General features: G+C 35.5%; 1 protein-coding gene across 10 annotated transcripts in view; it reads left to right on the top strand.

Moving 5' to 3' along the window:
* CLASP2 (cytoplasmic linker associated protein 2) overlaps positions 1–25,256 on the top strand; it is a 149,847-nt gene that overhangs the window by 36,956 nt on the left and 87,635 nt on the right. For 9 of the 10 annotated variants that reach the window (XM_037526026.2, XM_037526085.2, XM_054693018.1 and 6 more), the window contains exon 8: positions 17,267–17,413. In XM_037526026.2, coding sequence (XP_037381923.1) covers positions 17,267–17,413 — 147 coding nt within the window. Of the gene's footprint in view, positions 1–2,104; positions 2,782–17,266; positions 17,414–25,256 lie in introns of those variants that run through there. The other variant, XM_054693033.1, reaches the window with a different exon arrangement.

Genomic DNA, 25,256 nt, shown 5'->3' with positions numbered 1-25,256 from the left:
GTAATTTTCCATTGTAGTATATTGGACCCCAACTCCCTTTACCGCCCCCACCCCACTTCTTATAGCCACAGTTCTGTAGTCAGATTTCAAAGGTTTGTTTATATCTCTCTCTTTGCTTTGTGTAACAGGGTTTTAATTCCAAAAGTTAATTTAATTTCTCAAGATAGCTACTATTAAAAAATTCACAATTCTACATTTCTGGAATATGGTAACATGTAAATAATGTTTTTGAAAACAAATAATAATGCAAGTGACAAAACTATTTCTTAACATATATTTTAGAAACTGTGTACTCACAGGTAGGCACAATCAAATGTAAGTACAATTAAGCTGATGATTTTTTTTTTTTTTACATTTTACACTGTTAACTTCCTCTGTTTTAAAAAGTATTTTGGGGGCCTCCCCGGTGGCGCAGCAGTTGAGCGCTGGGTTGCAGCCTCTGCAGCGCCGGTTCGATCCCGGCTGCTCCCCAGCCACCGGAGGAGGTCCCACATGGTGCACAGACCTCTCCTGCCGCCCGCTGCTCCCCTCAGCAGTGTATTTCTTCATCAGTCTGTCTGCTCTGCTCTCCCCTCTGGCTCTGGTGAATTCTCTCACCCTCCCGCGCTTCTGATTGTACCCAGTGCTTGTATAAATAAATAAATCTTTTTTTAAAAAAAAAAGTATTTTGTATGTTTCTCTAATTATAAAGATAATATATGCAGCTCATTTGGGAACAAAATCAGTAAATCCCCACCTCAGTACCCAAAAAGCATATTATTTTTTTCTTTATTGAGGTAACATTGGTTTACAACATTGTATATGATCTAGGGGAATAGGTACACACATCCTCAGATGTATGCTACCACCCCACCATGGAATTTTGATAGACTTCTGGGAGGAGGAAAGGTTTTAGACTGGATAGAGATATGATCAGTGGAAGTAACATGGTCTAATATCTTGCTTATATTTATTGTTCAAAAGTCTGTTTATTCTCTTCTTTACTTCTCTCTTTATGCATATCCTGTTACATAACTTCTCTTGTTTTTGTCTGATTTCTTTCATAATTGCCATATCTGTGTTATATTCGAAGTTTTGATTGGGTTGTCTTGATTTTCTCTAGCCTTAGTTCAGGACACTCAATAACATTATCAAATATCTGAGCATATTTATTTTGGGAATAGTGAGAAATACACTGCATTTTTTTCTTGTCTTGAGGTTTTTCAAAACTGACTTATTTTCATATTATAATATAACTTAGTGGAATTGCTAATGAATTAGCTCTGCTGTTAGAAGGAATCTGGATTTAAAATTAATCAGATCATAACTGAAAGGAGGCAACACCAGCAGTTTAGAAAGAAAAAGACTGAAAAGTTGCAAGCCCCCTGTGGCTAAGGCAGGACCCGATATCGTCATGGGAATCTTTCTTTTCTTTTTTTTAATCAAAGTAACATTGCATTATAACATTATGTAAGTTTCAGGTGTGCATCATTAAGAATCAACATGTGTATACATGGAATTTACTGCTAAAAGTCTAATTCTATCCATTATTGTACTGATGTCGCTATTGTTCATGGAGCTTTCTAGACATTTTTATACTAACAAATGCAAACATCAACAGCATTAGTAGCTGTGACTGCAAGTTTTTTTCTCTTTTGCTGTGAAAAATTATGAATAATTCTGATTTGTTTAGTGTGTATGTGGGACCTAATGCAGTATTTGGCCTATAATTATTGTTAAATATTTCTGTTTCTCTGATTGAAACAATAGCTAAGAAAAGAAGTAGTGACAAGAAACTGGGTATAAAATAAAGCATAGAAATTAGGATTTGAAATTTCCTTGATATTTGGCTTATAAGAGGTCTGAAGAGAACTTACAGTCTTTTTTTTTTTTTTTTCCCCATGTTTAGAACATACCTAATTGGCGGAAAAGCAACTCTTAGGTTGATTTTGAAACATTATCTGTTTGTGATCATGAGCCTCAGGGCCTTCTCTGAGCTTGCAATGTGCTGATGGTTGTGTAGTTTGAATGGAGGTTGCTCCACGTCCCTGCAGCTGCGCACTGGTTGGGTTCTGTCTCCACCAGAAGCAAGCTTTGTTCCGTGTGGCCCTGCTGTCCGCACACAGAGCAGTCTTTGATGGGCTGCCTTTGACGTGATTTGTTTACGGCAGCCAGAAATGCTTCCTGCATAATGAGCGTAGTTAATCATGGAAACTGGGCTATTCCTGTTTGTGCACTTCTAGCAATCTTCTGTTGTAAATTTTAAAAGCTAACAACAAAAGGATGAAACCTTTTTAAAAAGGCACAAACCAGTTAATCCATCAGATCATGTGATTGCTACTGATTACATGGATATCTTTAGGGAAGCAGAAAATGATTGCTGAACACATGCCTTGTGTTTTGATGATTGCATTAAAAGTCCCCCAGTGGGATGGCATTTATTGGCTCCCAGAGCTTTTCTTCCATTAAATTTCAGGCAGCAAGTACAAGGAGAAACATCATAACCTGTATCTAGCCGTAAATGCGCAGTTTAAGAATGATCTTGATCAAGCTCTTCTAGACTCTGCCAAATAAACGAGGGTTTTCAGCAAGACCCCAGACTTTTATTTTGAAGTGGAGTAGCAGCTGTTGGCTATTGCGGTGCAGAGCTGCAGCGCGGCCTGGGTCACACAGTGCTCCCGGTGTCTGCAGGCTGCAGGCCGAGCCCAGTGGCGCAGGCTCTGAGCTGCATTTATTTGCTCTGCTGTTTGACCTCTTGGTTTGAGAGAGCTCCCTGGACCATCTGAATGGCTATGGGAGATGGTGAGTAAGATTTATTTTTCTTCTTTTGCTTGTGCTATACACTTCCTTTTAAAGTGACGATCGTTTGCTGTGTAAGAAATATGTTTCTCTCTGAAGGATGAAGGGCACTTTGTGTATATTTATGTACATTCATGTGTGCATGTATGCACGTGTATCCTTACTTGTCATTTGGTATCTTTTTCTACTGGATATGTCTGTATGGGATCTGGCAAATAGAAGGTGACAATTTACCTTGGAACCCAAGCAAGTCCCCAGTCCTTGGTGAGGGATATGAAGGAATATTGGAAGAAACATGGAATATATGCAAAAGCTGTGGAGAGAGAACATGGCCTTTGGAAGAATGTCAGATTTGGGCAGCAAGATTTGATTAGCTAGCTTGACATCTTTCTTGTTGATGTGACAAGTAGAATTCTGTGGCAATAAAGTAAGGAAGCAAAATGGCTTGCGGTGGACACTATTTTAATTAACATGCTTGTGATTTGTCAGTATCCCTAGTAAATAGTTTTCCAGAAAATAGTCTTTCGTAAATTCTACATAGGGTGTAATTTGATTAAATAATTAGATTTAATTGTTTTATTGTAATAAGAATAATTTTAAAAGCACATATTTCTATAGTGCTTTATAGTTTTCCAAAGCACTTTAGTGTATTCGTATACATTAACTCTTCAGGTACATGTAACTCTGTAAAGTGTAATGACTATTTTGGTATTTCCATTCCGCAGACTAGGAAGCCAAGTCTTGCTGAGATTATAATTATAAACCCCAAATTCAGGCACAGAGAGCAAACCTATCTAGAGCCTCAAGTGCATTTGATATTGCCCTTCATAAAACTTAATACTTGTGCATTTTTAAATTATAAAACCTTTTGTTAGGATTCTTGTAGGTGTACTTTATAATCGCATCACCACCAGAGATATATATGAAAAATTTGAACTTCCTCAAAAATGTTTTGTGTGTTTTTCCACTAGGTTCTTAAGGAAGACTGATTTGTATTTGGGAGTTTTAACTCTACAGTTTCAGCCTTCCTTAGACTACATAATGACTTTTCTCTAAGGAGTTTGTCCCTTGGGGACAATGATGAATAGGATGCAAATGTACCAAAATAATGTTATTGGTAAGCAGTCACTTAAACTATTATGTACATGTTAATGGAAATACAATAGTAGATTTGGGTTTTGCATATTGTTATCATTTATTCCAAGAATTTATTTTACTGTTATATATGCCCTTATAGAAATGAATAATAAAATTATAACTAATTTTTAAGGCAGAAGCCCAAAGCCATCAAAATTAATGAAGTGTGCATACACTTAAGGGCATTGGCAAGTTTCTTTCTTTAACCTTAGCAGTCATCTTTAAGTGTTGCCTTTGCTTTGAGTTATAATCAGATTTTCTTTCTTTCTTAAAACATCTTAGGTTCAGTGGCTATCAATGTACATTTATTTAGTTGTTTTCTTTTTTTGAGTAGTAAATACATTGAGTGTTTAGGAATGTATTGATTTAAAAAATGAAAGTAACATCCTCTTGTAAATCTCAGAAGGTAACCTTCCTGCTCATTCTCTTCTTTAAAATGTAAGTACTTTCATTGGATTTTACTGATAAAGTAATACACCTTTATTAAGTAAAGATGCTAATTTTAGTATATGTGCTGCCAAAAGGAGCACTAAGTAAAAATTCTAAACATTACAGGTACATTTGTATGTGTGTAGTAACAGGTTATCTTGGGATTTATAATTCTTAGCATTTTTATATATACTTCTCTGTATTAGTCTCTCTTACATAGAGAGGCTACAATCTTGTGAAAATATGGATTACACTATTCATAAACTGTGTTATTTTATTTTTAATTGCAGACAATAGACAAATATATTTTGCTTTTCAAAGTTCAAAAATACAGATAAAGCAAAAATCCTCTCAGCTACCTCCAAGTCCTGAGCTTAAATATAAACAGAGATGAACAGTAGTAGCATGGAGTTTATTTTTTTCATACCAATTACTGTGTATCAAACTTAATAACTTGTTTTGTATCACATGATTTTTTTTGTCTTGGCTGTGTTTACATGAATGATATCTTTCTAAAGGTATTTTTTGCCATTTACTACGTCTACTCAGCAGGCTTAGGGATTTTATTTTTAAGTGTCATTATGTGTGACTGCCTCATTTGTTTGAACTGTTGCATAGTATTTCATAGTAGGAATGTATCATAACTATTTCTTCTTTTATGGAATTTCATGGATTGATCATATATAATTTTTCTAAATATTTCTCAAATAAACAGTTTTTACAAGTCATGTGTATGTGTGCACACATGTGTTTCTTAAAATAGGCTAGAAATGGAAGGTCTGGATCAAAATTTTTTATTCATTTGTGTTAACTGTAAGTAATTTTCTTAAAAAGAGGCATTACGACTTACCTTCCTACCAACAGTCCGTGCTTTATTTTCAGTCTTGTTAAGCTTTTAAAAAAAGACCTATGAGGGCCTCCCCGGTGGCGCAGCAGTTGAGTGCTGGGTTGCGAAGCTGCCTGCAGCTTCTGCAGCATCGGTTCAATCCCCAGCTGCTCCCCAGCCGCCGGAGGAGGGTCCCACATGGCACTCAGACCTCTCCTGCCTCCCGCTGCTCCCCTCAGCAGTGTACTTCGGTCCTTCTGCCTACTTTGCTCCCCGCTCTAGCTCTGGTGAATTCTCTCACCCTCCCGCACTTCTGACTGTACCCAGTGCTTGTATAAATAAATAAATCTTAAAAAAAAAAAAAAAAAGACCTATCAGATGGATGGAATAGCTCACACTTTAAAAAACATCTCTGCTTTCTAATGAGATTAGTTATCTTCATATGTTTGGTTGTTTGTGTTTCCTTTTCTGGGGATTGCTTTCTGGCATCCTTAACCAACTTTTTGGTTATTTGACTTTTTTGTTGTGTATTCATACTCGTGGTTTATATGTTCTGGCCATTGAATATATTTGTTATATAAGCTTAACTTCAAGACCATATGAAAGATTTCATTAGTTTTACTTCTTGGCAAATTTGGACTTGTGTGAAGACCTATGATTATAAAGAGTTGTAAGAGGCTTTCAGGTGTCTTTTTGTTTAGTTGTCTTTATTCTTACACAAGAGTATGAAAAACAAGCATTCAGATGATTGTGAAGTAGCTCTAGGCATTCAAACCAGATAGAGTTAAAAAATCTGTAGGATTATTATGTGACTGAGCCTTGCTATCTGCATCAACAGCACTTAAGAGGAATTTGGCCTTTTGTTGTTATGCTGCACAATGGCTGGAAAGACATACGTTTTTGTTGCAATAGCCTTTCTAAACTTCAAACATTTCAACATAGTCTATTCCAAACATGAATCTTTTAAAAAATATATACAAGTGATAATATAACCTTGGCTTTATAGCGGTAAACATTCTGGGACTGCTGCAAACTTACATGTAGCTAGTTTTGGGATAGGGAACAATAATAAGAAATTAATGCTGAATAAATCTCTCCTCTTCCAGAACCTTGAATGTCCTATATGATACACTAGGATTTAGTAAAGTAAATCACTGAAAGAAAGCAACTTTTTAGCTTACTGGCAAAAAGACTAAACTTTTCTTTTAGGAGCAATAAGGGAATAAAGAGTCTATAAGGAGGAAAAGTAAATTACAAGGGACAAAATATTTGATGTTCAGCAGCAGTGTAGACAGTATGCTGTGGGCACTAAGATTAGTAATATTAACCTTCTTGAAATGGACCCATGTGGATTAAAGGTATTAGTCACCAGTATAGACATATCCTCAGATATGATGTTGCTAATGAACCTAAATCTTCAAGAAAAGGTTTGCATCTTTTCTTTGTATGGGTAAAATGTTATAGTTCCTGTTCTTGACATGTTATGATCAATCTGTAGCTCTTTTGAAAATTTAAGTACGTGAAATGGCTAGATACTGTGAGATTCTAAATAAACCTTATGAACCTCACTTATTTAAATAAGTTCAGTATTATGTGATCCTTAACTATCTTGCTGCTTAATTTTTTTTAATATCAAATAATGGTTTGAATGATTGAACTTCATTGAACTATTGAAGGTCTTGAATTTTTAAAGGGCTCCTTTAAAGAAAAGGGCAAATGGGGCCTCCCTGGTGGCGCAAGGGTTTAAGATGCAACCTATGAAGCTGTCCGCAGCCTCTGCAGCATGAGTTCGAGAGTTCAATTTCCCGCGGCCAGGGAGCTACCCACATGGTGCAGCAGACCTCTCCTGACTTGCCTGCTGCTCCTCTCAGCAGGGTACTTTGGTCAGTCTGCCTGTTCTGTTCCCCACTCTGTCTCTGGTGAATCATCTCACCCCCCACACTTCTGGCCTGTACCCCAGCTCTTATATACATAAATCAATAAATCTTAAAAAAAAAGGGGGGGTAAATGTCTTCAAATATGTTTTTAGCTAGTGAGTTAGTTCCTACTTAGAAATTTTAAAAGACTTTATCGAATTTCTTGGCCTTATTTAATTTTTATATGGAATGGACTTTTTAAAAAACTAAAATAGTTAAATAAGATGAACTGTGATGCTTAGAACAAAGCACCTTCATGTGATTGTTGAAATTTGGCCATTGCTTTATTTAAAGCATGATTTTCAATTTCTAATTTTATTGAAAATTTTCATTTTAGTTTAAATTGAAGACATTTTTAATTTGTACTGTTTAATTACTTTTACTTTGGAAGGCTATGGTTTTCTTTAGCTCTAAGAAATTTTGTTTACTTTCTTGTTTAATTTTTGGCACATTTCTCTTTTCAGTAACTTTAGTGTCTCCTTATGTAATTGTTACTATCAATAGATGTTAAACCTCATAGGTTGATTGATATACTATTGTCTTTTATGTTTCATTTTCTCAAGTTTTACTTCTTTCTCTTTTGTACTCTGTATTCTGAAGATTTCTTTGACTTTCTCATCCAACCCTTCCATTAAATTTTAATTTTAGCAAACAGAAGTTTGAACGGTTCCAAGAATTTTCTTTTTTCTTTTCTGGTTGTCCCATTTAATAGAACTGGATGTTTGTGCACACGTGTGCTCATGTATATGCAAGATATTGAACTCTCTGAGTTGGAGGTTGAAAGAGTTAATTGAAGAAGTTGCTCCTTAGAGATTTAGTTGTTTCTTGTTAATCATTTCTGTACTTGCTGCTTAGAATTGTCACTTTTCTGTCATTCTAAAAGGTTCATCAGTTCTTTCTGTTTTTAGTTGACTTCTGAGAATTCTAAGGAAAAGTTTTACACATACCCACAAAATAGAGAATATTGTAATCTAGATAACCAATCAGCTTCATGACATTATCAATATATAACCTATCTTTTTTTCATCTGTATCCCTTACTGTCTTCCCCTAGACCTACTGTTCTGCTTTACTGTAGTATGTGTGTTTGTTCACATGTGCACATGAACTCAAGCACGTATATAAAATAAAATGTCTTTTTAGAAGACAATTACAGTACCATTTTCATAAAAAATTAACCCTTAGTATCAAGTATTCAATGTTCACACTTCCTTAAATTTAATGAATATCTTTTTACAGTTTGGATAGGATTCAAACAAGATTCCTCATTGTGAATAATTGATATACCCCTTAAGATTCTGTACATCTCTTTTTCCTTTTTTCTGTACATCTCTTTTTCTCTCTTTTTCTTCTTGCCATTTATTTGTTGAGGGAAAAAAATATCTTTCAGGTAAAGTTTTCCCATATACTAGATTTTGGTGATTACACTGCCAAGTTTTATGGTTTTGTTTTTTAATGTTTTTATATCCCCTGTACTTTCTGAAAATTGAAAATTCTGCTAATGATCAAGCCACATATGATTTTTTTGATTTTTGTTTCTTGGGGTAGTTTGACACAAATTTTTGCAATCAGTATTATGCCTTTTTATCTAAAGGCATACAGTGCCTGTTTGTCTTTCTTTGGGATAGTTAATATTGAACAGGGGGCTCAAGTGTTATCCATCTAATCCATCCTTTATAAAGTTCCCCATCAGCTTTTCACTTAACAGTTTCATCAGTCCTAGGTCCAGATTACTTTTAGAGGATCACACTGTCTACTTTGTGGTTTGGAAGATCAAGAGTGGAATCTAGGAGACAGTTATACTGTTGTAGCAGTATAAGCAGAGATAATACTGGTTTAGTTTTAGATTAGGCTTAGCAACAGAGGTAAAGTGAAAAATAGGTGGATTTGAGATAAAACTAAGAGTTACATGCAACAAGAACAGTTGGTATAGAGAGCAGTCATACAGGGAGAGAAAACCTTGGATGAGGCTCCTGTGGGGTGAGCTTGAGCAACTGAACAGATAGATGTTGTTATTTACTGGGATGGGTGAAGACTCAGGTTTGGAGGTGATGTTGATGTTAGGTTATGTGTGTCAAATTAAGAGGTACCGGTGAGATATTCATAGGGGAGATGTCTAGTAGACAATTGAATATATAGGTCTGGGATGGTCTTAGAGATAAGCATTTGAGTGTTGTCAGTGTACAGAAATCTAAAACTATTGAGAATGGGTGAAGCCATTTAGAAAGTATGTAGTATGGAGAGGAGGCTATTCAGCATTTAGTAGTAGAATAAAGAGGAAGACACTGAGTTAGAGGGAACTGTGAGGCCAGAGGAAAGCCAAAAAGAGTATATACTATTATAAGAGCAGAGTGGTGAGTGCAGACAGCTGAAATTTGTTGAAGTTTTCTGAGACACCTGTGATAAGATAACTTATAGAGATTATTGTTTCCTAATCTCAGTTGCTAATTTATTTGTTAGATATTACTATGGTCATTGCTTGATATACAAGTTTAGAAATCCAAAATCCTGTGGACATTATTTTAATTAGAATAAGGAAGAAGATAGCTTCAAGTAAAAAGAGGAAGTTTGGTATAAGAAAATATTTAATATGAAACTGTATTTTGTGCATGAAATCCATCCATGGTGTTGTGGTTTCTTCTTTTTGAATTGGTTGGTTCACCGAAGAAAATCTACACAAAATAATTTTTTTCCTATGAAACATGTTATAAAGCTGTAAAGTCTTGGCTTTTTCTTTCTTTAACATATAGGGAGGAACAGTTCTTTGTCTTTTATATGAATTTAGAAGTAGAGATTTCAGGTTTCACAATATATATACTCTCATAAAAATGAAGTGGAAAATTTAACTAGCCATTTTAATATATCTTTCCTTTGAAGGAAAAAAGAAAAAGAATGACTTTGATTATGGTAATATCAACTTACCATTCCTTATCTGAAAACTTGGGGACAAATTGTGTTTTGCTTTTCAGAATATATCAGATTTTAGAAAAGTCACACACCATATATAAAAACTCCAGCTTAGTTTGGGGCAGCATCTTGTAATCAAACACATTAGTATTTTTGTAGTTAACTGTATGCAAATTCATAGTAAGTGAAATAAAACCAGTGAATAGCCTCGTGTTTTCATCATTTTAGCCATAAACTGAATTCAGATCAGTTCAGATTTTACCACCAAATTAATTTAAAAAGACAACACAAACTTAAAGCTGGACTTTTAGAGCTTTTCGCTTTCAGACGTGTAGATATGGGATTGTGGGTCTATAATATCTCAGTGCTTTCAGGGACCAGATATTATGTGAAGGCAACAAAAGGTAAAGTCTGTCCTTCATGGGTTTCTTTCTTCTTTCCCTCTCTTTCTGCATGTCCTTAGCAATACTCTCCTTTTTTATCCCCTTCTACCTTTTTTCTCCTCCTCGCTTCTTCCTCTGTTTTCACCTCGTCCTCCACTTCCTTTGTTTATTTTTTCCCCCACTCCTCCTTTATTTCCATTTCCAGCTTCAATCACCGTCTGCCCCTCCCACTACTCTTCCCTCACCAACTCCTACATTTCCATCTCCTACTTTTTAGCTCCTCCTCCTTTTTCTCCCCTTTTCCATCTTCATCCTATAAATAACAGCTGCATCGTGCTCATTTTATTAGATTTTGTCTTCTAGTGCTTTTTGGTATGTTCAACCTGTTCAGTTTCTACACCCAACTAGAATACTGTCGTTTTGAAATAGTTTTGTACAGAGGTGTGCCAACTTAGTCATAATTTATAGGTTGCTTTCTGTACTTAACCCCCTTTTAGTTTTTTTTAGTAAATATGTATCCTAGGTGTTGTTTTTTCCCCTAATTTATTATCCAGTTCACTAATGGCCTCATGAACTGTGTCTAATCAGCTATAATGTCTATCCACTGACTTTAAATTTCAATTGTATATTTTTGCTTTAGAACTTCTGTTTGGTTGTTTTATGAACCTGTTATTTTATTTTTTTAAAGATTTATTTATTTATGTATACAAGAGCTAGGGTACAGGTCAGAGGTATAGGGGGGGTGAGAGGATTCACCAGAGACAGAGTGGGGAACAGAACAGGTAGATTGAAGTACACTGCTGAGGGGAGCAGCGGGTGAGCCAGGAGAGGTCTGCTGCACCATGTGGGTTGCTCCCTGGCAGGTCAGGGATCGAACTCGTGCTGCAGTGGTTGCGGATAGCTTCATAGGTTGCATATTAACCCCTTGCGCCACCAGGGAGGCCCAAAACCTGTTATTTTTTAAAAAATAATTTTCTGATTCCTGAAGCTGTTTTCATGCTTGCCTAATAAAACTTCCAAATATAGATATTTGATAATTCTAGAATTTGAACTGAATCTATTACTAGTATCTATTTCTATTTATTCTTGTTCATTGTGTCTTGTTTCTTTTTTTTTCTTTTTTTTCTTTTTTTTTAATAGAGGCATGTTTTATTTATTTATTTAGTTTGATGGTTTGTTTATTTTTTTTAATTTTTTTTATAGAGGCATGTTATTTATTTATTTATTTATTTGTTTGTTTATACAAGCACTGGGTACAGTCAGAAGCGCGGGAGGGTGAGAGAATTCACCTGAGCCAGAGCAGGGAGCAGAGCAGGCAGAAGGACCGAAGTACACTGCTGAGGGGAGCAGCGGGCGGCAGGAGAGGTCTGTGCGCCATGTGGGACCCTCCTCCGGTGGCCGGGGAGCAGCCGGGGATCGAACCGGCGCCGCAGAGGTCGCGGGCAGCTTCGCAACCCAGCGCTCAACCTCTGCGCCACCGGGGAGGTCCTGATGGTTTGTTTATACATGCACTGGGTACAGTCAGAAACACGGGAGGGTGAAAGAATTCACCAGAGCCAGAGCAGGGAGCAGAGCAGGCAGAAGGACCGAAGCACACTGCTGAGGGTAGCAGCGGGCGGCAGGAGAGGTCTGCATGCTATGTGGAACCCTCCTCCCGTGGCCGGGGAGCAGCCGGGGATTGAACCAGCGCCTCAGAGGCCGCAGGCAGCTTCGCAACCCAGCGCTCAACCGCTGCGCCACCGGGGAGGCCCCTGTGTCTTGTTTCTTATGTCAAATAACCTCTGGAAAATTATTTGTACAAAGGTGAAGCCAGGAGCTTTCTTCCGAGAAAAATTTTACATTTGCTTTGGCTGTTGCTTAGCAGTGCTACCAGTTTGTCTACCAAGTTTAAAGCCTTGAGTGTCTTGTCTTGACTGCCCAAGCAGTTGACCTTCATGAAGTACTCTGATTTACTTTATTGCTCTATTTTGAGAAAAGTTTAAAAAAACATAAAATATTGTAGAAGGTACAATTCACTTTAATCTGGAGAATACAGTCATTTGATATACCAGTTTGTGGTGGGAAGGGTCTCCTGTTAGACTGCATCTTACATGGATTTTAAATTCTGTTCTTTTTGCCTCATAAGGCCTTTTGAACAAAAAATCAGATATATTGATTTTGTCCCTGTCTTTTTTTAAATTATTTTGTGAGATATCATTTTTTAAAAAGATTCATTTATTTATGCATAAAAGAACTGGGGTATAGGCCAGCGGTGTGGGGGGTGAGAGGATTCACCAGAGACAGAGCGGGGAATAGAACAGGCAGACTGAAACACACTGCTGAGGGAAGCAGCGGGCGAGCCGGGAGAAGTCTGCTGCGCCATGTGGGTTGCTCCCTGGTGGGGTATTGAACTTGTGCTGCAGTGGCTGTGGATAGCTTTATAGGCTGTGTCTCAACCCCTTGCACCACTGGGGAGGCCCATGTGAGTTATCATTTTAAAGAACTTTTTAAAAACTATTTTATCCAAAGGTTTTATGTAGTTATTTACCTTGGAAATTTTGTTTCAAATAACCTCGTGATACTTTTACTATGTTATATGTCGTCCTGGCAGTGGGCAAAGTAGACATAAGTTCTCATTCTATTAGATAATATATTGTAATGGGTGCAGTCAAATAACAAAATAAATAACATATGTAAATAGTAAGTGCTAGGGAGAAAAATAAAATAGGGAGGTAAGGATAGATTAGTAATGTCAGGATTTAGAACGTTAGTAATTTTTGTATCTAGGGAAGTCCTAATTGAGAAAGTGACAGATGAAGGAAGACCTGAAGGAGGTATGTAAACAGTTTGTCTATGGAGGAAAAGAGCATTCTAGGCAAAGGAAACCAAGTGTGAAACCCTGATATGAGTCCATAGCAAAGAGACTGGTGGGGCTGGATTGGAAAGAAAGATGAGAACAAGTAGGAGTCAGAGAATTCTGAGCAGTGATTTGACTTTGTTCAACTCAGGATATTATGCTGAGAATAAACTCAAGTGGGGTGAAAGTGGGAAGCAGGGAGTAGAGTTAGTAAATTATAAGAGATATCCAATGATTGCTATAGGTAATAGGGTTATAGCAAAAGAAGTCAAAGTTCCTGCCTACTTTCAGACTAGCTTGCAGTTCACTGATAAGAATATTATTTCAGGAAGACATAGGTGCTAGGAAGAAATACAACTGATTAGTTCTGATACTTTGTAGTTATTAGGAAAATATTTTTAAGCGTAGAATATTTATAACTGCTACATAAGTTAGAAAACATTTTTCAGTTTGGGATTTGTGATAATGTATTAGCTTTATGACTTTTTTTGTTGTCAAAAAGGATATAATCTTACCAGAAGTGGGTTAAGATTTATTCTCCCCTGCATTTTTAGATTTACCTGATTTTCAGTTTTTGCCTATATATTTGAAGCTGTGTTACTGGGTGCATAAAAATTTAGTTTTCTTATTTTTTCCTGTTGGATTAACCCTTTTATCATTATTAAAGTATTTCTAGTAATGCTGCTTCAAGCATGCTTCTAGTAATGCTGCTTTGTTTGAAATTAGTATAGCTACACCAGCTTTCTTTTGGTTGGTGTTTACAATGGTCTCTCTCTCTCTCTCTCTCTCTATTATTATACTTTAAACTTTTATGTGACCTTATATGAAAAGTATATCTCATACAAGCAGCCTTTTTAAGAAAATTAGTGTTAGTCTTTTACTTGGGATATTTAAATCATTTACATTTAAGGTAGCTACTGATATATTTGGTTTTATTTTTGCCCCTTTATCTTTAATTTCTGTTTTATCCACTCTTTTATGTCTCCTCCTTTTCAGTTGATCCATTGTTTTTCTTCCATTAATTTTATTGTATAAACATTTAGTCGTGTTTTAGTGGTTACCCTAGGACTGGGATTGGCAGACTTACTTACACTTCACATCCAGCCACCTTCCTGTTTTTGTACATAAAATGTTACTGATACATAGCCACACACATTCATTTACCTATTGTGTATCACTGTGGTGCTACAAAGGCCTGAGTAGTTGCACAGATAGACTATATATGTGTATGGTTTGCAAGACTTAACATGTTTACTACATGGCCCTTTATAGAAAAGGGTCGCCTGCTCCTGCCATAATGACTCTTAAATTTGATTGTACATCACCGAGATAACTTATTACTACACAGATTGCTAGGTCCCCAACTCCAGTTTCTGATTTAGTAGATTATGCTTGGGGACAGAGACTTTGTATTTCTAACAAATTTCCACATGATGCTCAGCTGCTGGTCTGGGGAACACATTTTGACTACCATTGATCTCAAGGTTACAATATGCATCTTTGACTTACTGAAATCTAAAATAAATTACTTTATTACTTCCACAATAATGCTACAAATTTTGAATCATTAGCTTGCCTCTTAGGGTAATGATTTTTTTTTTTTTAAAGATTTATTTATTTATACAAGCACTGGGTACAGTCAGAAGTGTGGGAGGGTGAGAGAATTCACCAGAGCCAGAGTGGGGAACAGACCAGGCAGACTGACAAAATACACTGGTGAGAGGAGGGAACAGGCAGACTAACGAAATACACTGCTGTGGGGAGCGGTGGGTGCACCATGTGGGACCCTCGCTGGGGGCCGGGGATCGAACCAACGCTGCAGAGGCTGTGGGCAGCTTCGCAGCCCAGCGCTGAACAGCTGCGCCACCAGGGGAGACCCAGGGTAACGATTTTATAATCTCAAACTAGCAGCACTTCAAATGTCCATCAGTAGTGGAATGGATATTAATAAATTGTGGAACATTAATATACCAGAAAGCTGTAATAATGAAAAGGGATTTTCTAAATGTCATATTGAGTGAAAAGAAGCTAGATACCAGAACACATATTATGTGATTTCTTTTAGATAAAGTTCAAAAACAGGCAAAACCAGCTGTGATGTTAGAAGTTAAGGCTAGTAAGAGGTCAGTGAAAGTATTTACAGGATGTTGATCTTTGGTCTGGAAACTGGTTACAATAATACATGTTAACTTTATGAAAATATACTGAACTGAGCTGCATACTTACCATTTGAACACTTCTCCCTACATTATTTTGATTAAAATGTTAAAAATTTCCCTGTAGTTTGAGAATGTTAAGAGTTAATTTTATTTCATGGTAGAGACATTTACTCTTTTCAGTTCTTGTGTGTGTGTAGCAACAGAACACTTGTTTCCATGGGAACTTCTGGCTACTCAGTGTTTCAGTGCCTAGCTCTATATATTTGTATCTACTCCATGTCTCTGCTACAGCTTTTTTAAGTGATGGTGGCAAAAAGTTTATTTGGAGTGGTATTAGTATTTTTAACAGAGCAAGCTATATAGAACATAGATTTTAATTTATCCAAGCTGCCTCCTTACTGGTATTATGCTAAAAAAGAAAAAAAATTAACTAGAAGATGCTTTTTTCCTACAATTTGTGCTATTTCAGAAAAACACTTGCTGAAATGGAATATGGTTTTATATCAGGATGTCTGTCTGATTCTCTTTTTCCCAATGCATAAAAGCTGTCTTAACATTTAGTACATTTTCTTAAAAATACATTTAACAGTTGAACTTGAAGTATCCCTGTGTAGGGATGATTTTATTCCAGTTGATTTGGTATTTGTAAAGGTAGGGGATGCGGAATGAAAGGGAGAAGATTCTGGCATATTGATCTGAATCCTGTGATAAAGCTGCTTCTTTGCCTCGCCCATCTTGTTTGTCGGGCTTGGTTTGTGCAGGGTCCTAGAGAAAACCATCTTCTCAGATGAGTAAAATGCATGCATCCTTTGATATGGGAGAGATTTGGGGGGTGGATGGGGGAGAGGTAGGCTGTTTGCATTTTATATAAGGAGATGATATTAGCGTGAATCACAAACATTTTAAAAGGAGCTTTCAACAATATTTTAGAATCATTTTTGAGAACAAATTGTTCAGTTGGGTCTCTATAGCCTAAATCAACAGCAAGTTTTAAGATTACAGAGTTAATTGTGTGCAGTAATGAGCACTGTGATATTCCATGTTTTACTGATGCAATAATAAGCACCCCAGCAGAGTGAATATTGCATAAAACCATATTTTCTATTTGTCTAATTATTTATGTGAATTAAATAAGATAAAATAAATTTAGGTTTATAAACATTTAGTGTTAAATGCCTTTGAAATTTTAATGTATAATAAGGATTGCTGCTGTATAGAAAATTTTTTAAATATATGGAGAATTTTTACCTTTCATCTGGCAGTAGCTGCCATAAGATGATGTCACCTTGTCGCTGATTGGCTGTTACAGCACCTAGGGCAGGGAAGAGAAAGAAAAATGCCGGCACAAACCTCAGTGGTGGTTCTGTGGTTGTTTCTGTCTATTTTTGATAGAATCTTTGATTAGTATCAAATCTACTGTGTTTGGCCATGTGAACTATTGGGAGCATCCTAGGGTGAGGGTAATTAAAAGCTTTCAGAGGAATGAGGCGACTGATTTGCAAACGGATCTGTGATTGTAAGTTGCAGAATCTGGGTATGAGGAATAAGGCAGGGTGTGCTGGAAGATGCACTATGGGAGGAGCTGGCAGAAAATGCTCTTATGAGTAGCAAGAAATGAAAAATATTTTTTACTATCCTTAGAGCTAATATATTTGGTTTGATGTTTTGACTTAATGTATATAGGTAGAAAATAGATAAATATTGCAATCTGATTTTAAATAACACAGGGTTATTTTGTAGTGTTAGCTGATATGTAGATGCTTATTCAATGAAGCTTTATTTTATATCTTACAAAGTAATGATTTTATATATAGTATTATTTGATTTTTGAATCTTAGTGAAAATGGAGTAGAGATTAGTTCTCTAAAAATACATTTTTTCTAATGCTTTGTGCAGATAAAAGCTTTGATGATGAAGAATCAGTGGATGGAAATAGGCCATCATCAGCTGCTTCAGCCTTCAAGGTTCCTGCACCTAAAACACCCGGAAATCCTGTCAACAGTGCAAGGAAGCCTGGTTCAGCAGGTGGCCCTAAGGTTGGAGGTAATGTAAATTCATTTCAAATCTGATGTGCTTGTCTCATGTCCTTGATATGGCCACACATACTTAGAACTTCAGAGGAATATGTTTATTCATGACTGCAGCACTATTGCAGATCTGGAGCATCTATTGCAACATACAGAAGAATGTGCTACCTTTCGAAAATGTTTAAAATGTAGTATATTAATACTTCCTGTAAGAACATGTGTGAATTGGTGTCTTCATGAGAGTATTTATTTTTCAGATGCCATTTTTAAAGGGAGATATTAAGGGAATTTTTTTGGTTTTTGTTGTTTGCTTTTAAGGAGAGTGCAGGTTTTTCAGAATTTGGCTTTTAATTTTCAGGTATTATAGCTGTGAAGGAAATGCTGATTTATTTGATGTTTTTGCACATTCATCTAGGTAGTGAGTCTTAAATGCTCCATATTAAATGGTTGTAGATACTGAGTATTGAATCATTTCACAATAGGTAATGGGTGGTGGTCAAGTAAAATATCTCAACAATAGTTTCTGGATTAGAAATAGTAAACAGGAAAAAACAGGTCTTATGCAATTATGCAGCACATAGTACATTCTCTGATTATGTTACAACTGTTCTAGCATATTGTTTATCTTAAAAAATTGATATAGGTGTTTTTTCATATACTAATTAGGAAACCTTGAGTACTTTTCAGATGCTAGCTTATGCTGGGTATTTCTGACAGAATGAATTCTGTAACAATAGGAGTAAATTTTTGTATTTTAGTTATAATTTGGGAAAACAGATTTTTCCTTATGATAACTAGTGAAAAATTATGGTCTTCAGGATTTTTTGTTTTTTTCTCTTTTTGTCTGTATCTTGTATCTAAGGAAGACCTAATTGAGAAAGTGACAGTAGATTTTTTTTTATGAGAAACAAAAATGGTAAGAAAAATAAACTGCATATTTTGACCAGGTTCTTTAAGTTGTGTCCTCTTGATCTTTCTACAGCCAAATATTTTCCAAGCCATATGATGCTCTAAATATAGGAAAACTGTAATACATATTCCATTTTAACTCTCCCTAATGTGTCATACAACCAGCAAGAAAGATTTATGATATATATGTATGTGATTTAAATAAAAAGGTAAATTAAATATTTGAAATAGAAATGTCACTGGCTTTTCTGAGTATTTTGAGCAGCATATAGTACAGTATTACTTATTTTATTTTAGTAATGTAGGACTATATTCTCATCTGAGTGTTAGCTATTACATTCTCCTACAGGTTATTTTCTATTAAGCATTCTCATCTTTGGTAAAAAGTATATGACATTCTGCAGTTTCTTCCTTTTGTGACAAATAACTATCTTCAGTCATTTCTAGGAAAATTCTTTTTTCTTAATTTTGTGCTATAGATTTCTAATCTATAATTTCACGGAACTATCTTTTTGATTTAAGAGGGATTATTTTAAATACGTGGTGATATATTTAATATTTTGGTGAATCTGGTCCTGAAGTTTATAATTAGTTGTTTTCTTGTTTTACTTTCTTAGATGGAAATTGAAATTGTAGTTTATTTCTCAAAGATCCATCTGAAGTTAATCAGATTAACTATTAAAATCAGCTATTATTTTTAAAAAGAATTTTTAAAAAGAGACTTTCTCATTGCCATCCCCCCATGGTTTCTGATTCTATCAGATATGAAAATATTAGGTGCTTTCATGATTGTAATGAAATCTCATACTGATTATATCATCCATCTAGATATCAATCCTATTGATAAAAATAGGGTAAGAAAATTTACTTTCTTCCTCCTCCTCCCTTTGACAATTGCCTATTCATTTTGCAATTAATTGTTTCTTTTCTTGCCACAACTGATTTGGATTCACTGCCCACTTTTCTATCTAAGAATGCTCTGCTAGCCAGAGGATGTGAATGTTGTTATATAAATCAATACCACTCTTAATGGTCAGTCCTTTGAAAATTTAGATTTTTTTTGTTCTTGGCAGAGGCTTATTGATTTTTAAATTAGTTGTAGGAAGTTTTCTTGGAGTTTTAGAAGGTATGTTGGGACTAATGCTCGACTACTATTCAAGTATAACAATTCCTTTCATAATATTCTTGATTATTCAGCATCTGATAAAAATAATAAATGCTCAAGAATTAAAATTCAGAATAACAACCTGCAAAATACCACTACATCTAGACAAAATTAGCCGGTACATTGTCATCTACTTTCTTCTAATTTTATAATGGTGTTTCTAATTATTTTTACATATACAAATATTTTATTAGGAGGACAGAATCAACACTATTCATTATGTAGTTTTGTAGAGCCTTTTCCTTATTTTACCCAGAGCATTTTCTCATTGTCTTAAATTATTGATTAAAAACTACTCATGGAAAATAGTATCTAGGTTGCTTTCAGTATTTTCTCCTGTTATAAACTGTGCTGCTGTTCTTTTATATTTATATATATTGTATGTAATATATAAAATACATACATAAATTTATATATTTATATAAGAATGGTAGCACAGTTCATAATAGATATTTAATATCTATTATAAAGATATATATAAATATATATATTTATATAAGAATGGTAGCACAGTTCATAATAGATATTTTATATCTATTATAAAGATATATATATCTTTTAGCATATTTCAAATCATTTCCTTGGAATAAATTTTGAAAGTTTACTAATCAAAATGTGCAGATAGTCTTTCAATTTGGTATAGTGTCCTCCAGAGTGTTATAAGCTAATTTCAGCTCTGGATAAATTGATTCTTTATTACATTGCATTGAAATCTGCCTCCTTGTAACTTCATCAGGGAAGGTGAATTATTTGCTAACATAATACTTTCAAATTCTTAAAGATTGCATTGACTCTTTTTATACCTATTCTGTGTTCCACACTATATATTTACTTTCTCAAAAGTTTTTATGGAATGATGGTGATTCAGTCTAGGAATTTTATTTGCTACTTGTAGGTTTATAATAAAAAGATATGTATTGTTGGGCCTCCCCTGGTGGCGCAGCGGTTGAGCGCTGGGCTGCGAAGCTGCCTGCAGCCTCTGCAGTGCCGGTTCAATCCCCGGCCACCGGGTGAGGGTCCCACAAGGCGCGCAGACCTCTCCTGCCGCCCGCTGCTCCCCTCAGCAGTGTACTTCCGTCCTTCTGCCTGTTCTGCTCCCCGCTCTGGCTCTGGTGAATTCTCTCACCCTCCCACGCTTCTGACTGTACCCAGTGCTTGTAAAAATAAATAAATAAATCTTTAAAAAAAAAAAAAAGATATGTATTGTTGGTTCCTAGTTAAAGGAATATGGTAGGTAATATATAATATAATGCATTGTAAGTGTGTGTGTATATATATATATATAATGATTTATAATAGTATAAGGCAATCACAGTCCATTGAGTTTCATATTTCTCTTCAATTAAAAATCACCAAAATCAAAATTAAATGAGCTTTCTTGGAATCCACACTGACTCTGCTTTTGAAGTCAGAAAGTTTAATTTACTTTCCCCAGAGATAGATATCAAGATTAAAGAAATGTATGCTATTTTTAGCAAAGTATCCTATTCACTTAATTAAAAGCAATGGGATCTGTGTTTAATTTTTAGTATGTGTTACTTTTGCTTTATTATTTGATTCAGTTTCCCAGCCTGTTCTATTCATTTTATAGTTGTGACATATTATAATTGTAAGCCAAGGAAAATCAAAAGAAAGGTTACTGGTTGCTCCATACCAATATATTATTGTCATAAAAATCCCTATTATGTGGGTGTAAATATGTGATTTTTGTGCTTTACTAAATTAGAATAAGGATAAAATGAATTCTTTTAAAAAGTTCATTTTCTGAATAACATTTAGCTTCATAATAGGAATTTAAGATTTATTTATTTTTTATTTTTACAAGAACTGGGGTACAGGTCAGAGGCGCGGGAGGGTGAGAATTCACCAGAGACAGAGTGGGGAGCAGAACAGGCGGACGGACTGAAGACACTGCTGAGGGGAGCACCGGGCTGTGGGTTTCTCCCTGGCTGGCCAGGAATAGATCCCGCGCTGCAAAGGCTGCGGACAGCTTCGCAGCGCCACTGGCCACTGGGGAGGCCCCATAATAGGAATTTAAGCAAACGCATTTTCTTTGTTTTGGCTTGGTGACTTGTTACACATTTAATAAAGGTACCTGATTGTTTAAAATTCTTACATCTCTGTAGTACTTTAGGTAGTAATTTTTTAGAAAAACTTGTATGTTTTTACATATATCCTCTTATTTAAAACTCAAAACCTCTGAATTAAGTACTTTATCATCCCTGCATTACAAATGAGAAAACCAAAGTTGGAGAAGTTAACTCACTTGCCTAGTGTCATGGAAGTATGTGGGCAAAGCACAAAAATCAATTTGTGTACTGCCATGTACACACTAATACTGGTTAATTAAGGATTCTTGTAAATACTCTATGAGATTATAATATATAATAATGATCACTACCTCCAGCATCCATAAGTTGGTCATATTAAAGCTCAACTTGTATGGTTTCCAGCAAAATAGTATATTTGGGAATGAATAAACCTGAATATTTGCTCTATAAATAGAAAAGGTTTTCAATATTTTCTTATTGAAGTTGCCCTTTTAAAGCTTATTTTCTGATTTATAATATCCCTATCCCTGTTTTGGCTGTTAAAAAAAGTAAAAATTGAATTAAATGACATAATTGTTGTTGTTTATAATTAGTACTGGATTTTGAGGTTAGTGATTTATCACTGAGTTGGTTTGCATTTAATCATTCAGGTGTAATTGACCAAATCATCAATTCTTAGAGTTTTGTTGTTCTTTCTCACTTGGTCACTCATTCAAAAAGACAAAATATTTTCTTTTTGTATTTTCACTCTAAAGTTTTGATGTTCAGTTCTTATTTCCACCTTCTCAAAATCAGTACTACTTACTCTTCTTTAGTGCATTTTGCATTTGTCTTACTTCATTTGTAAGTGATCTGAGGTTTTATTAAGAACGTTCAAGATAGGGGCCTCCCCGGTGGCGCAGCGGTTGAGCGCTGGGTTGCGAAGCTGCCCGCGGCCTCTGCGGCGCCGGTTCGATCCCTGGCTGCTCCCCGGCCACCGGAGGAGGGTCCCACATGGCGAGCAGACCTCTCCTGCCGCCCGCTGCTCCCCTCAGCAGTGTACTTCGGTCCTTCTGCCTGCTCTGCTCCCCGCTCTGGCTCTGGTGAATTCTCTCACCCTCCCGTGCTTCTGACTGTACCCAGTGCATGTATAAACGAAAACAAACAAACAAATAAATAATAAATAAATAAAAACATGCCTGTATAAAAAAAAAAAAAAAAGAACGTTCAAGATAACTATTTTCCACAAGTTACATTAATATTTTTAATTATTTTCTATCATAAAGACAACAGTTTTTGTTTTTTTTTTTTAACAAGTAAAGATCATGAGAATTAGTATACATTTGTTTCTCAGTATCTATGGGGGATTAGTTTCTAGACCCTTGAGGATACCAAAATCCACAGATGTTCAGGTTCCTTACAGTAATTGGCATAGTATATATATAACCTCTGCACAATCATCTCTCCATTAAAATTATTACCTAATACAGTATAAATGCTTTGTCAATAGATGTTATATTGTATTGTTTTGGGAATAAGACAAGAAAAAAGCTTGTACATGTTCAGTACAAACACAACCATCATAGGCCTGACCATATAGTACATGTTTTCATTCCCCATCTAGTTGAGTCTGTGGATCATAACCTGCAGGTACCGAGGGCCTTCTGGGTATTTAATAAACCAAATATCACAGAATTTGTTGCTTAATCTGGAACCTGATTTTTAGCTGATAAAATCTCAGTTTTTTGTTTTGAACTTATTTAAAGTCAAGTAACTTTTGTATGTTTTATTTTGTTTTCTTCCTTTCTTCCCCTAATGACAGGGAGAGATACTAAGCCCAGAAGACTTTGCTCTGAATAGGTCTTAAAGAGGATCTGACCCAGATTCAGATGAAGAGATTGAGTGAGCCTCACATAGTTAAATGATATATCCAAGATCAGGCAGTTCATTATTAGTGGACATGAAACAAGTACCCAGTGCTTGAGCCATTATCAAGGACTTCTTTGTGGGTCATCTCCAAATATTGTATGTGATACTTTTACTGCATATAGCAGTACTATTATTGACATTTGGAATTTAGGGGTTGACCAATCTACCATTCTGTCTTAAGTTACTATGAACCTCATATTATTGTCTATCCATCATGTGATGCCCTGGTTTCACCTTTGGGTTTGAGGTAAATATGATTTGAGTAATTAACAGATTACTTATTACAAGTACAAATCAATAAGTTGCTTAATTACTTAGCCTGTATAAGAATATTGTGTTTTACTATAGTTCTTTGACCTCCATTTTGTTTTTCGTCTTATGCAAAACTTAAAGTGATCAATTTCATTGTATAGGGTTTATTTTTTAAAGCACTTATAAATAATGTTTGATAGCTGGGAGAAGACAATAGAAATATCCTGTCTGCAATAAGAAGCTCTATAATTCAGTCCCAACGTTATGCAAAAAGTGTTATTAAGTATATTCGTATATACTCATCAACTAGATTTATTCACTTGAACTTTATGTAGATATATTCCCGCACATACTCTATCCTTTAATTACAACCATTAGACATGATATTTCAGCCATAAATACTTAATATGCACCTTAAAACTTAAAGACATACTCCAGAGGCCTTGCCGGTGGTGCAAGGGGTTAAGTCTCAGCACTGTGAAGCTATCTGCAGCCACAGCGGCAACCCTTCCATCCCTGGCCAGGGAGCTAACTCACATGGCGCAGCAGACTTCTCCTTTCTCACTCACTGCTCCCCTCAGCAGTGTATTTCAATCAGTCCACCTGTTCTGCTCCCCACTCTGTCTCTGGTGAATCCTTTCAAGCCCTGCTAACCCATACCTCTGGCCTGCATCCCAGTTCTTGTATGCATAAGTAAATAAACCTTTAAAAAAAAGACACACTTCATTGTATAATGCCATTGTCATACGGAAGAAAATTCCACAGTAGTCTGTGAAACACTCTCCTTACCAATTCTTATATTCGTGACATTGACCTATTTTGGAGTCTAAGCCAGCTAGGTGTCTTTTAGGTTTTCCCATGTTCTGGATTTTTCTGGTTTCTTTGTGATGTTCTTAATTTGTTCATCTAACTCTTTAATATTCTGTAAATTTATTCTTAGATGATATACTCACCTTTTCAACACTTCCATTCTACATTTAAACTTCTTCACATGTCTTTAGAATATTTTTTATAGCAAGTGATGCTATGAGGCCAGGAAAAATTTACTGTTTCTTAGTTCAAGGATGCCCTCTTTTGTTGGTATTGTAAAATGCAGCTTTTTCACCAAATGAACATTGGGGACTTTCTGCTTTTGAATCTATAATAACATCTTGTTTCAACAGAGCCTTTCTCTTTGCTTCCTTTCCTTATTCACCAGGCTTTGAAGGGTTACCTCGCCCTTTTGAGTTCTGCTAACCCCTGGTCCTGAGGGCAAATTCCGTTCTTGATGTCTGTGTTTCACCTAGTAAGATTCTTTTCTATACAATTTTCTCTGATTTTTCTCTCCATTGAGGACTCTGTGGTTGACATTACTGACCTTGGATGTTACTATTTCCTCATTTACTTGAAAATTGAAGTTTGAAGTATTGACTCTTATTTTGTACTTCAGGTATATACTTTGGGTATATTATATTTGCTCTTCTTTTTAGTCTTGTTTTTGGAGTATTTAGTTGAATATTTGAAATTAATTTAGAAGCCTGCATTTTCCCATGTGAATCAGAATGTCTAATGTAATTTTAATATTTGGTAAGAAA

The sequence above is a fragment of the Talpa occidentalis genome, unplaced genomic scaffold (genome assembly GCF_014898055.3).
Source record: "Talpa occidentalis isolate TD23 unplaced genomic scaffold, MPIMG_talOcc4v2.1 talOcc4.10, whole genome shotgun sequence".
Classification (NCBI taxonomy): Eukaryota; Metazoa; Chordata; class Mammalia; order Eulipotyphla; family Talpidae; genus Talpa; species Talpa occidentalis.
The sequence above is the reverse complement of the archived record's forward strand: the minus strand, read 5'-3'. Positions and strand labels throughout refer to the sequence as shown.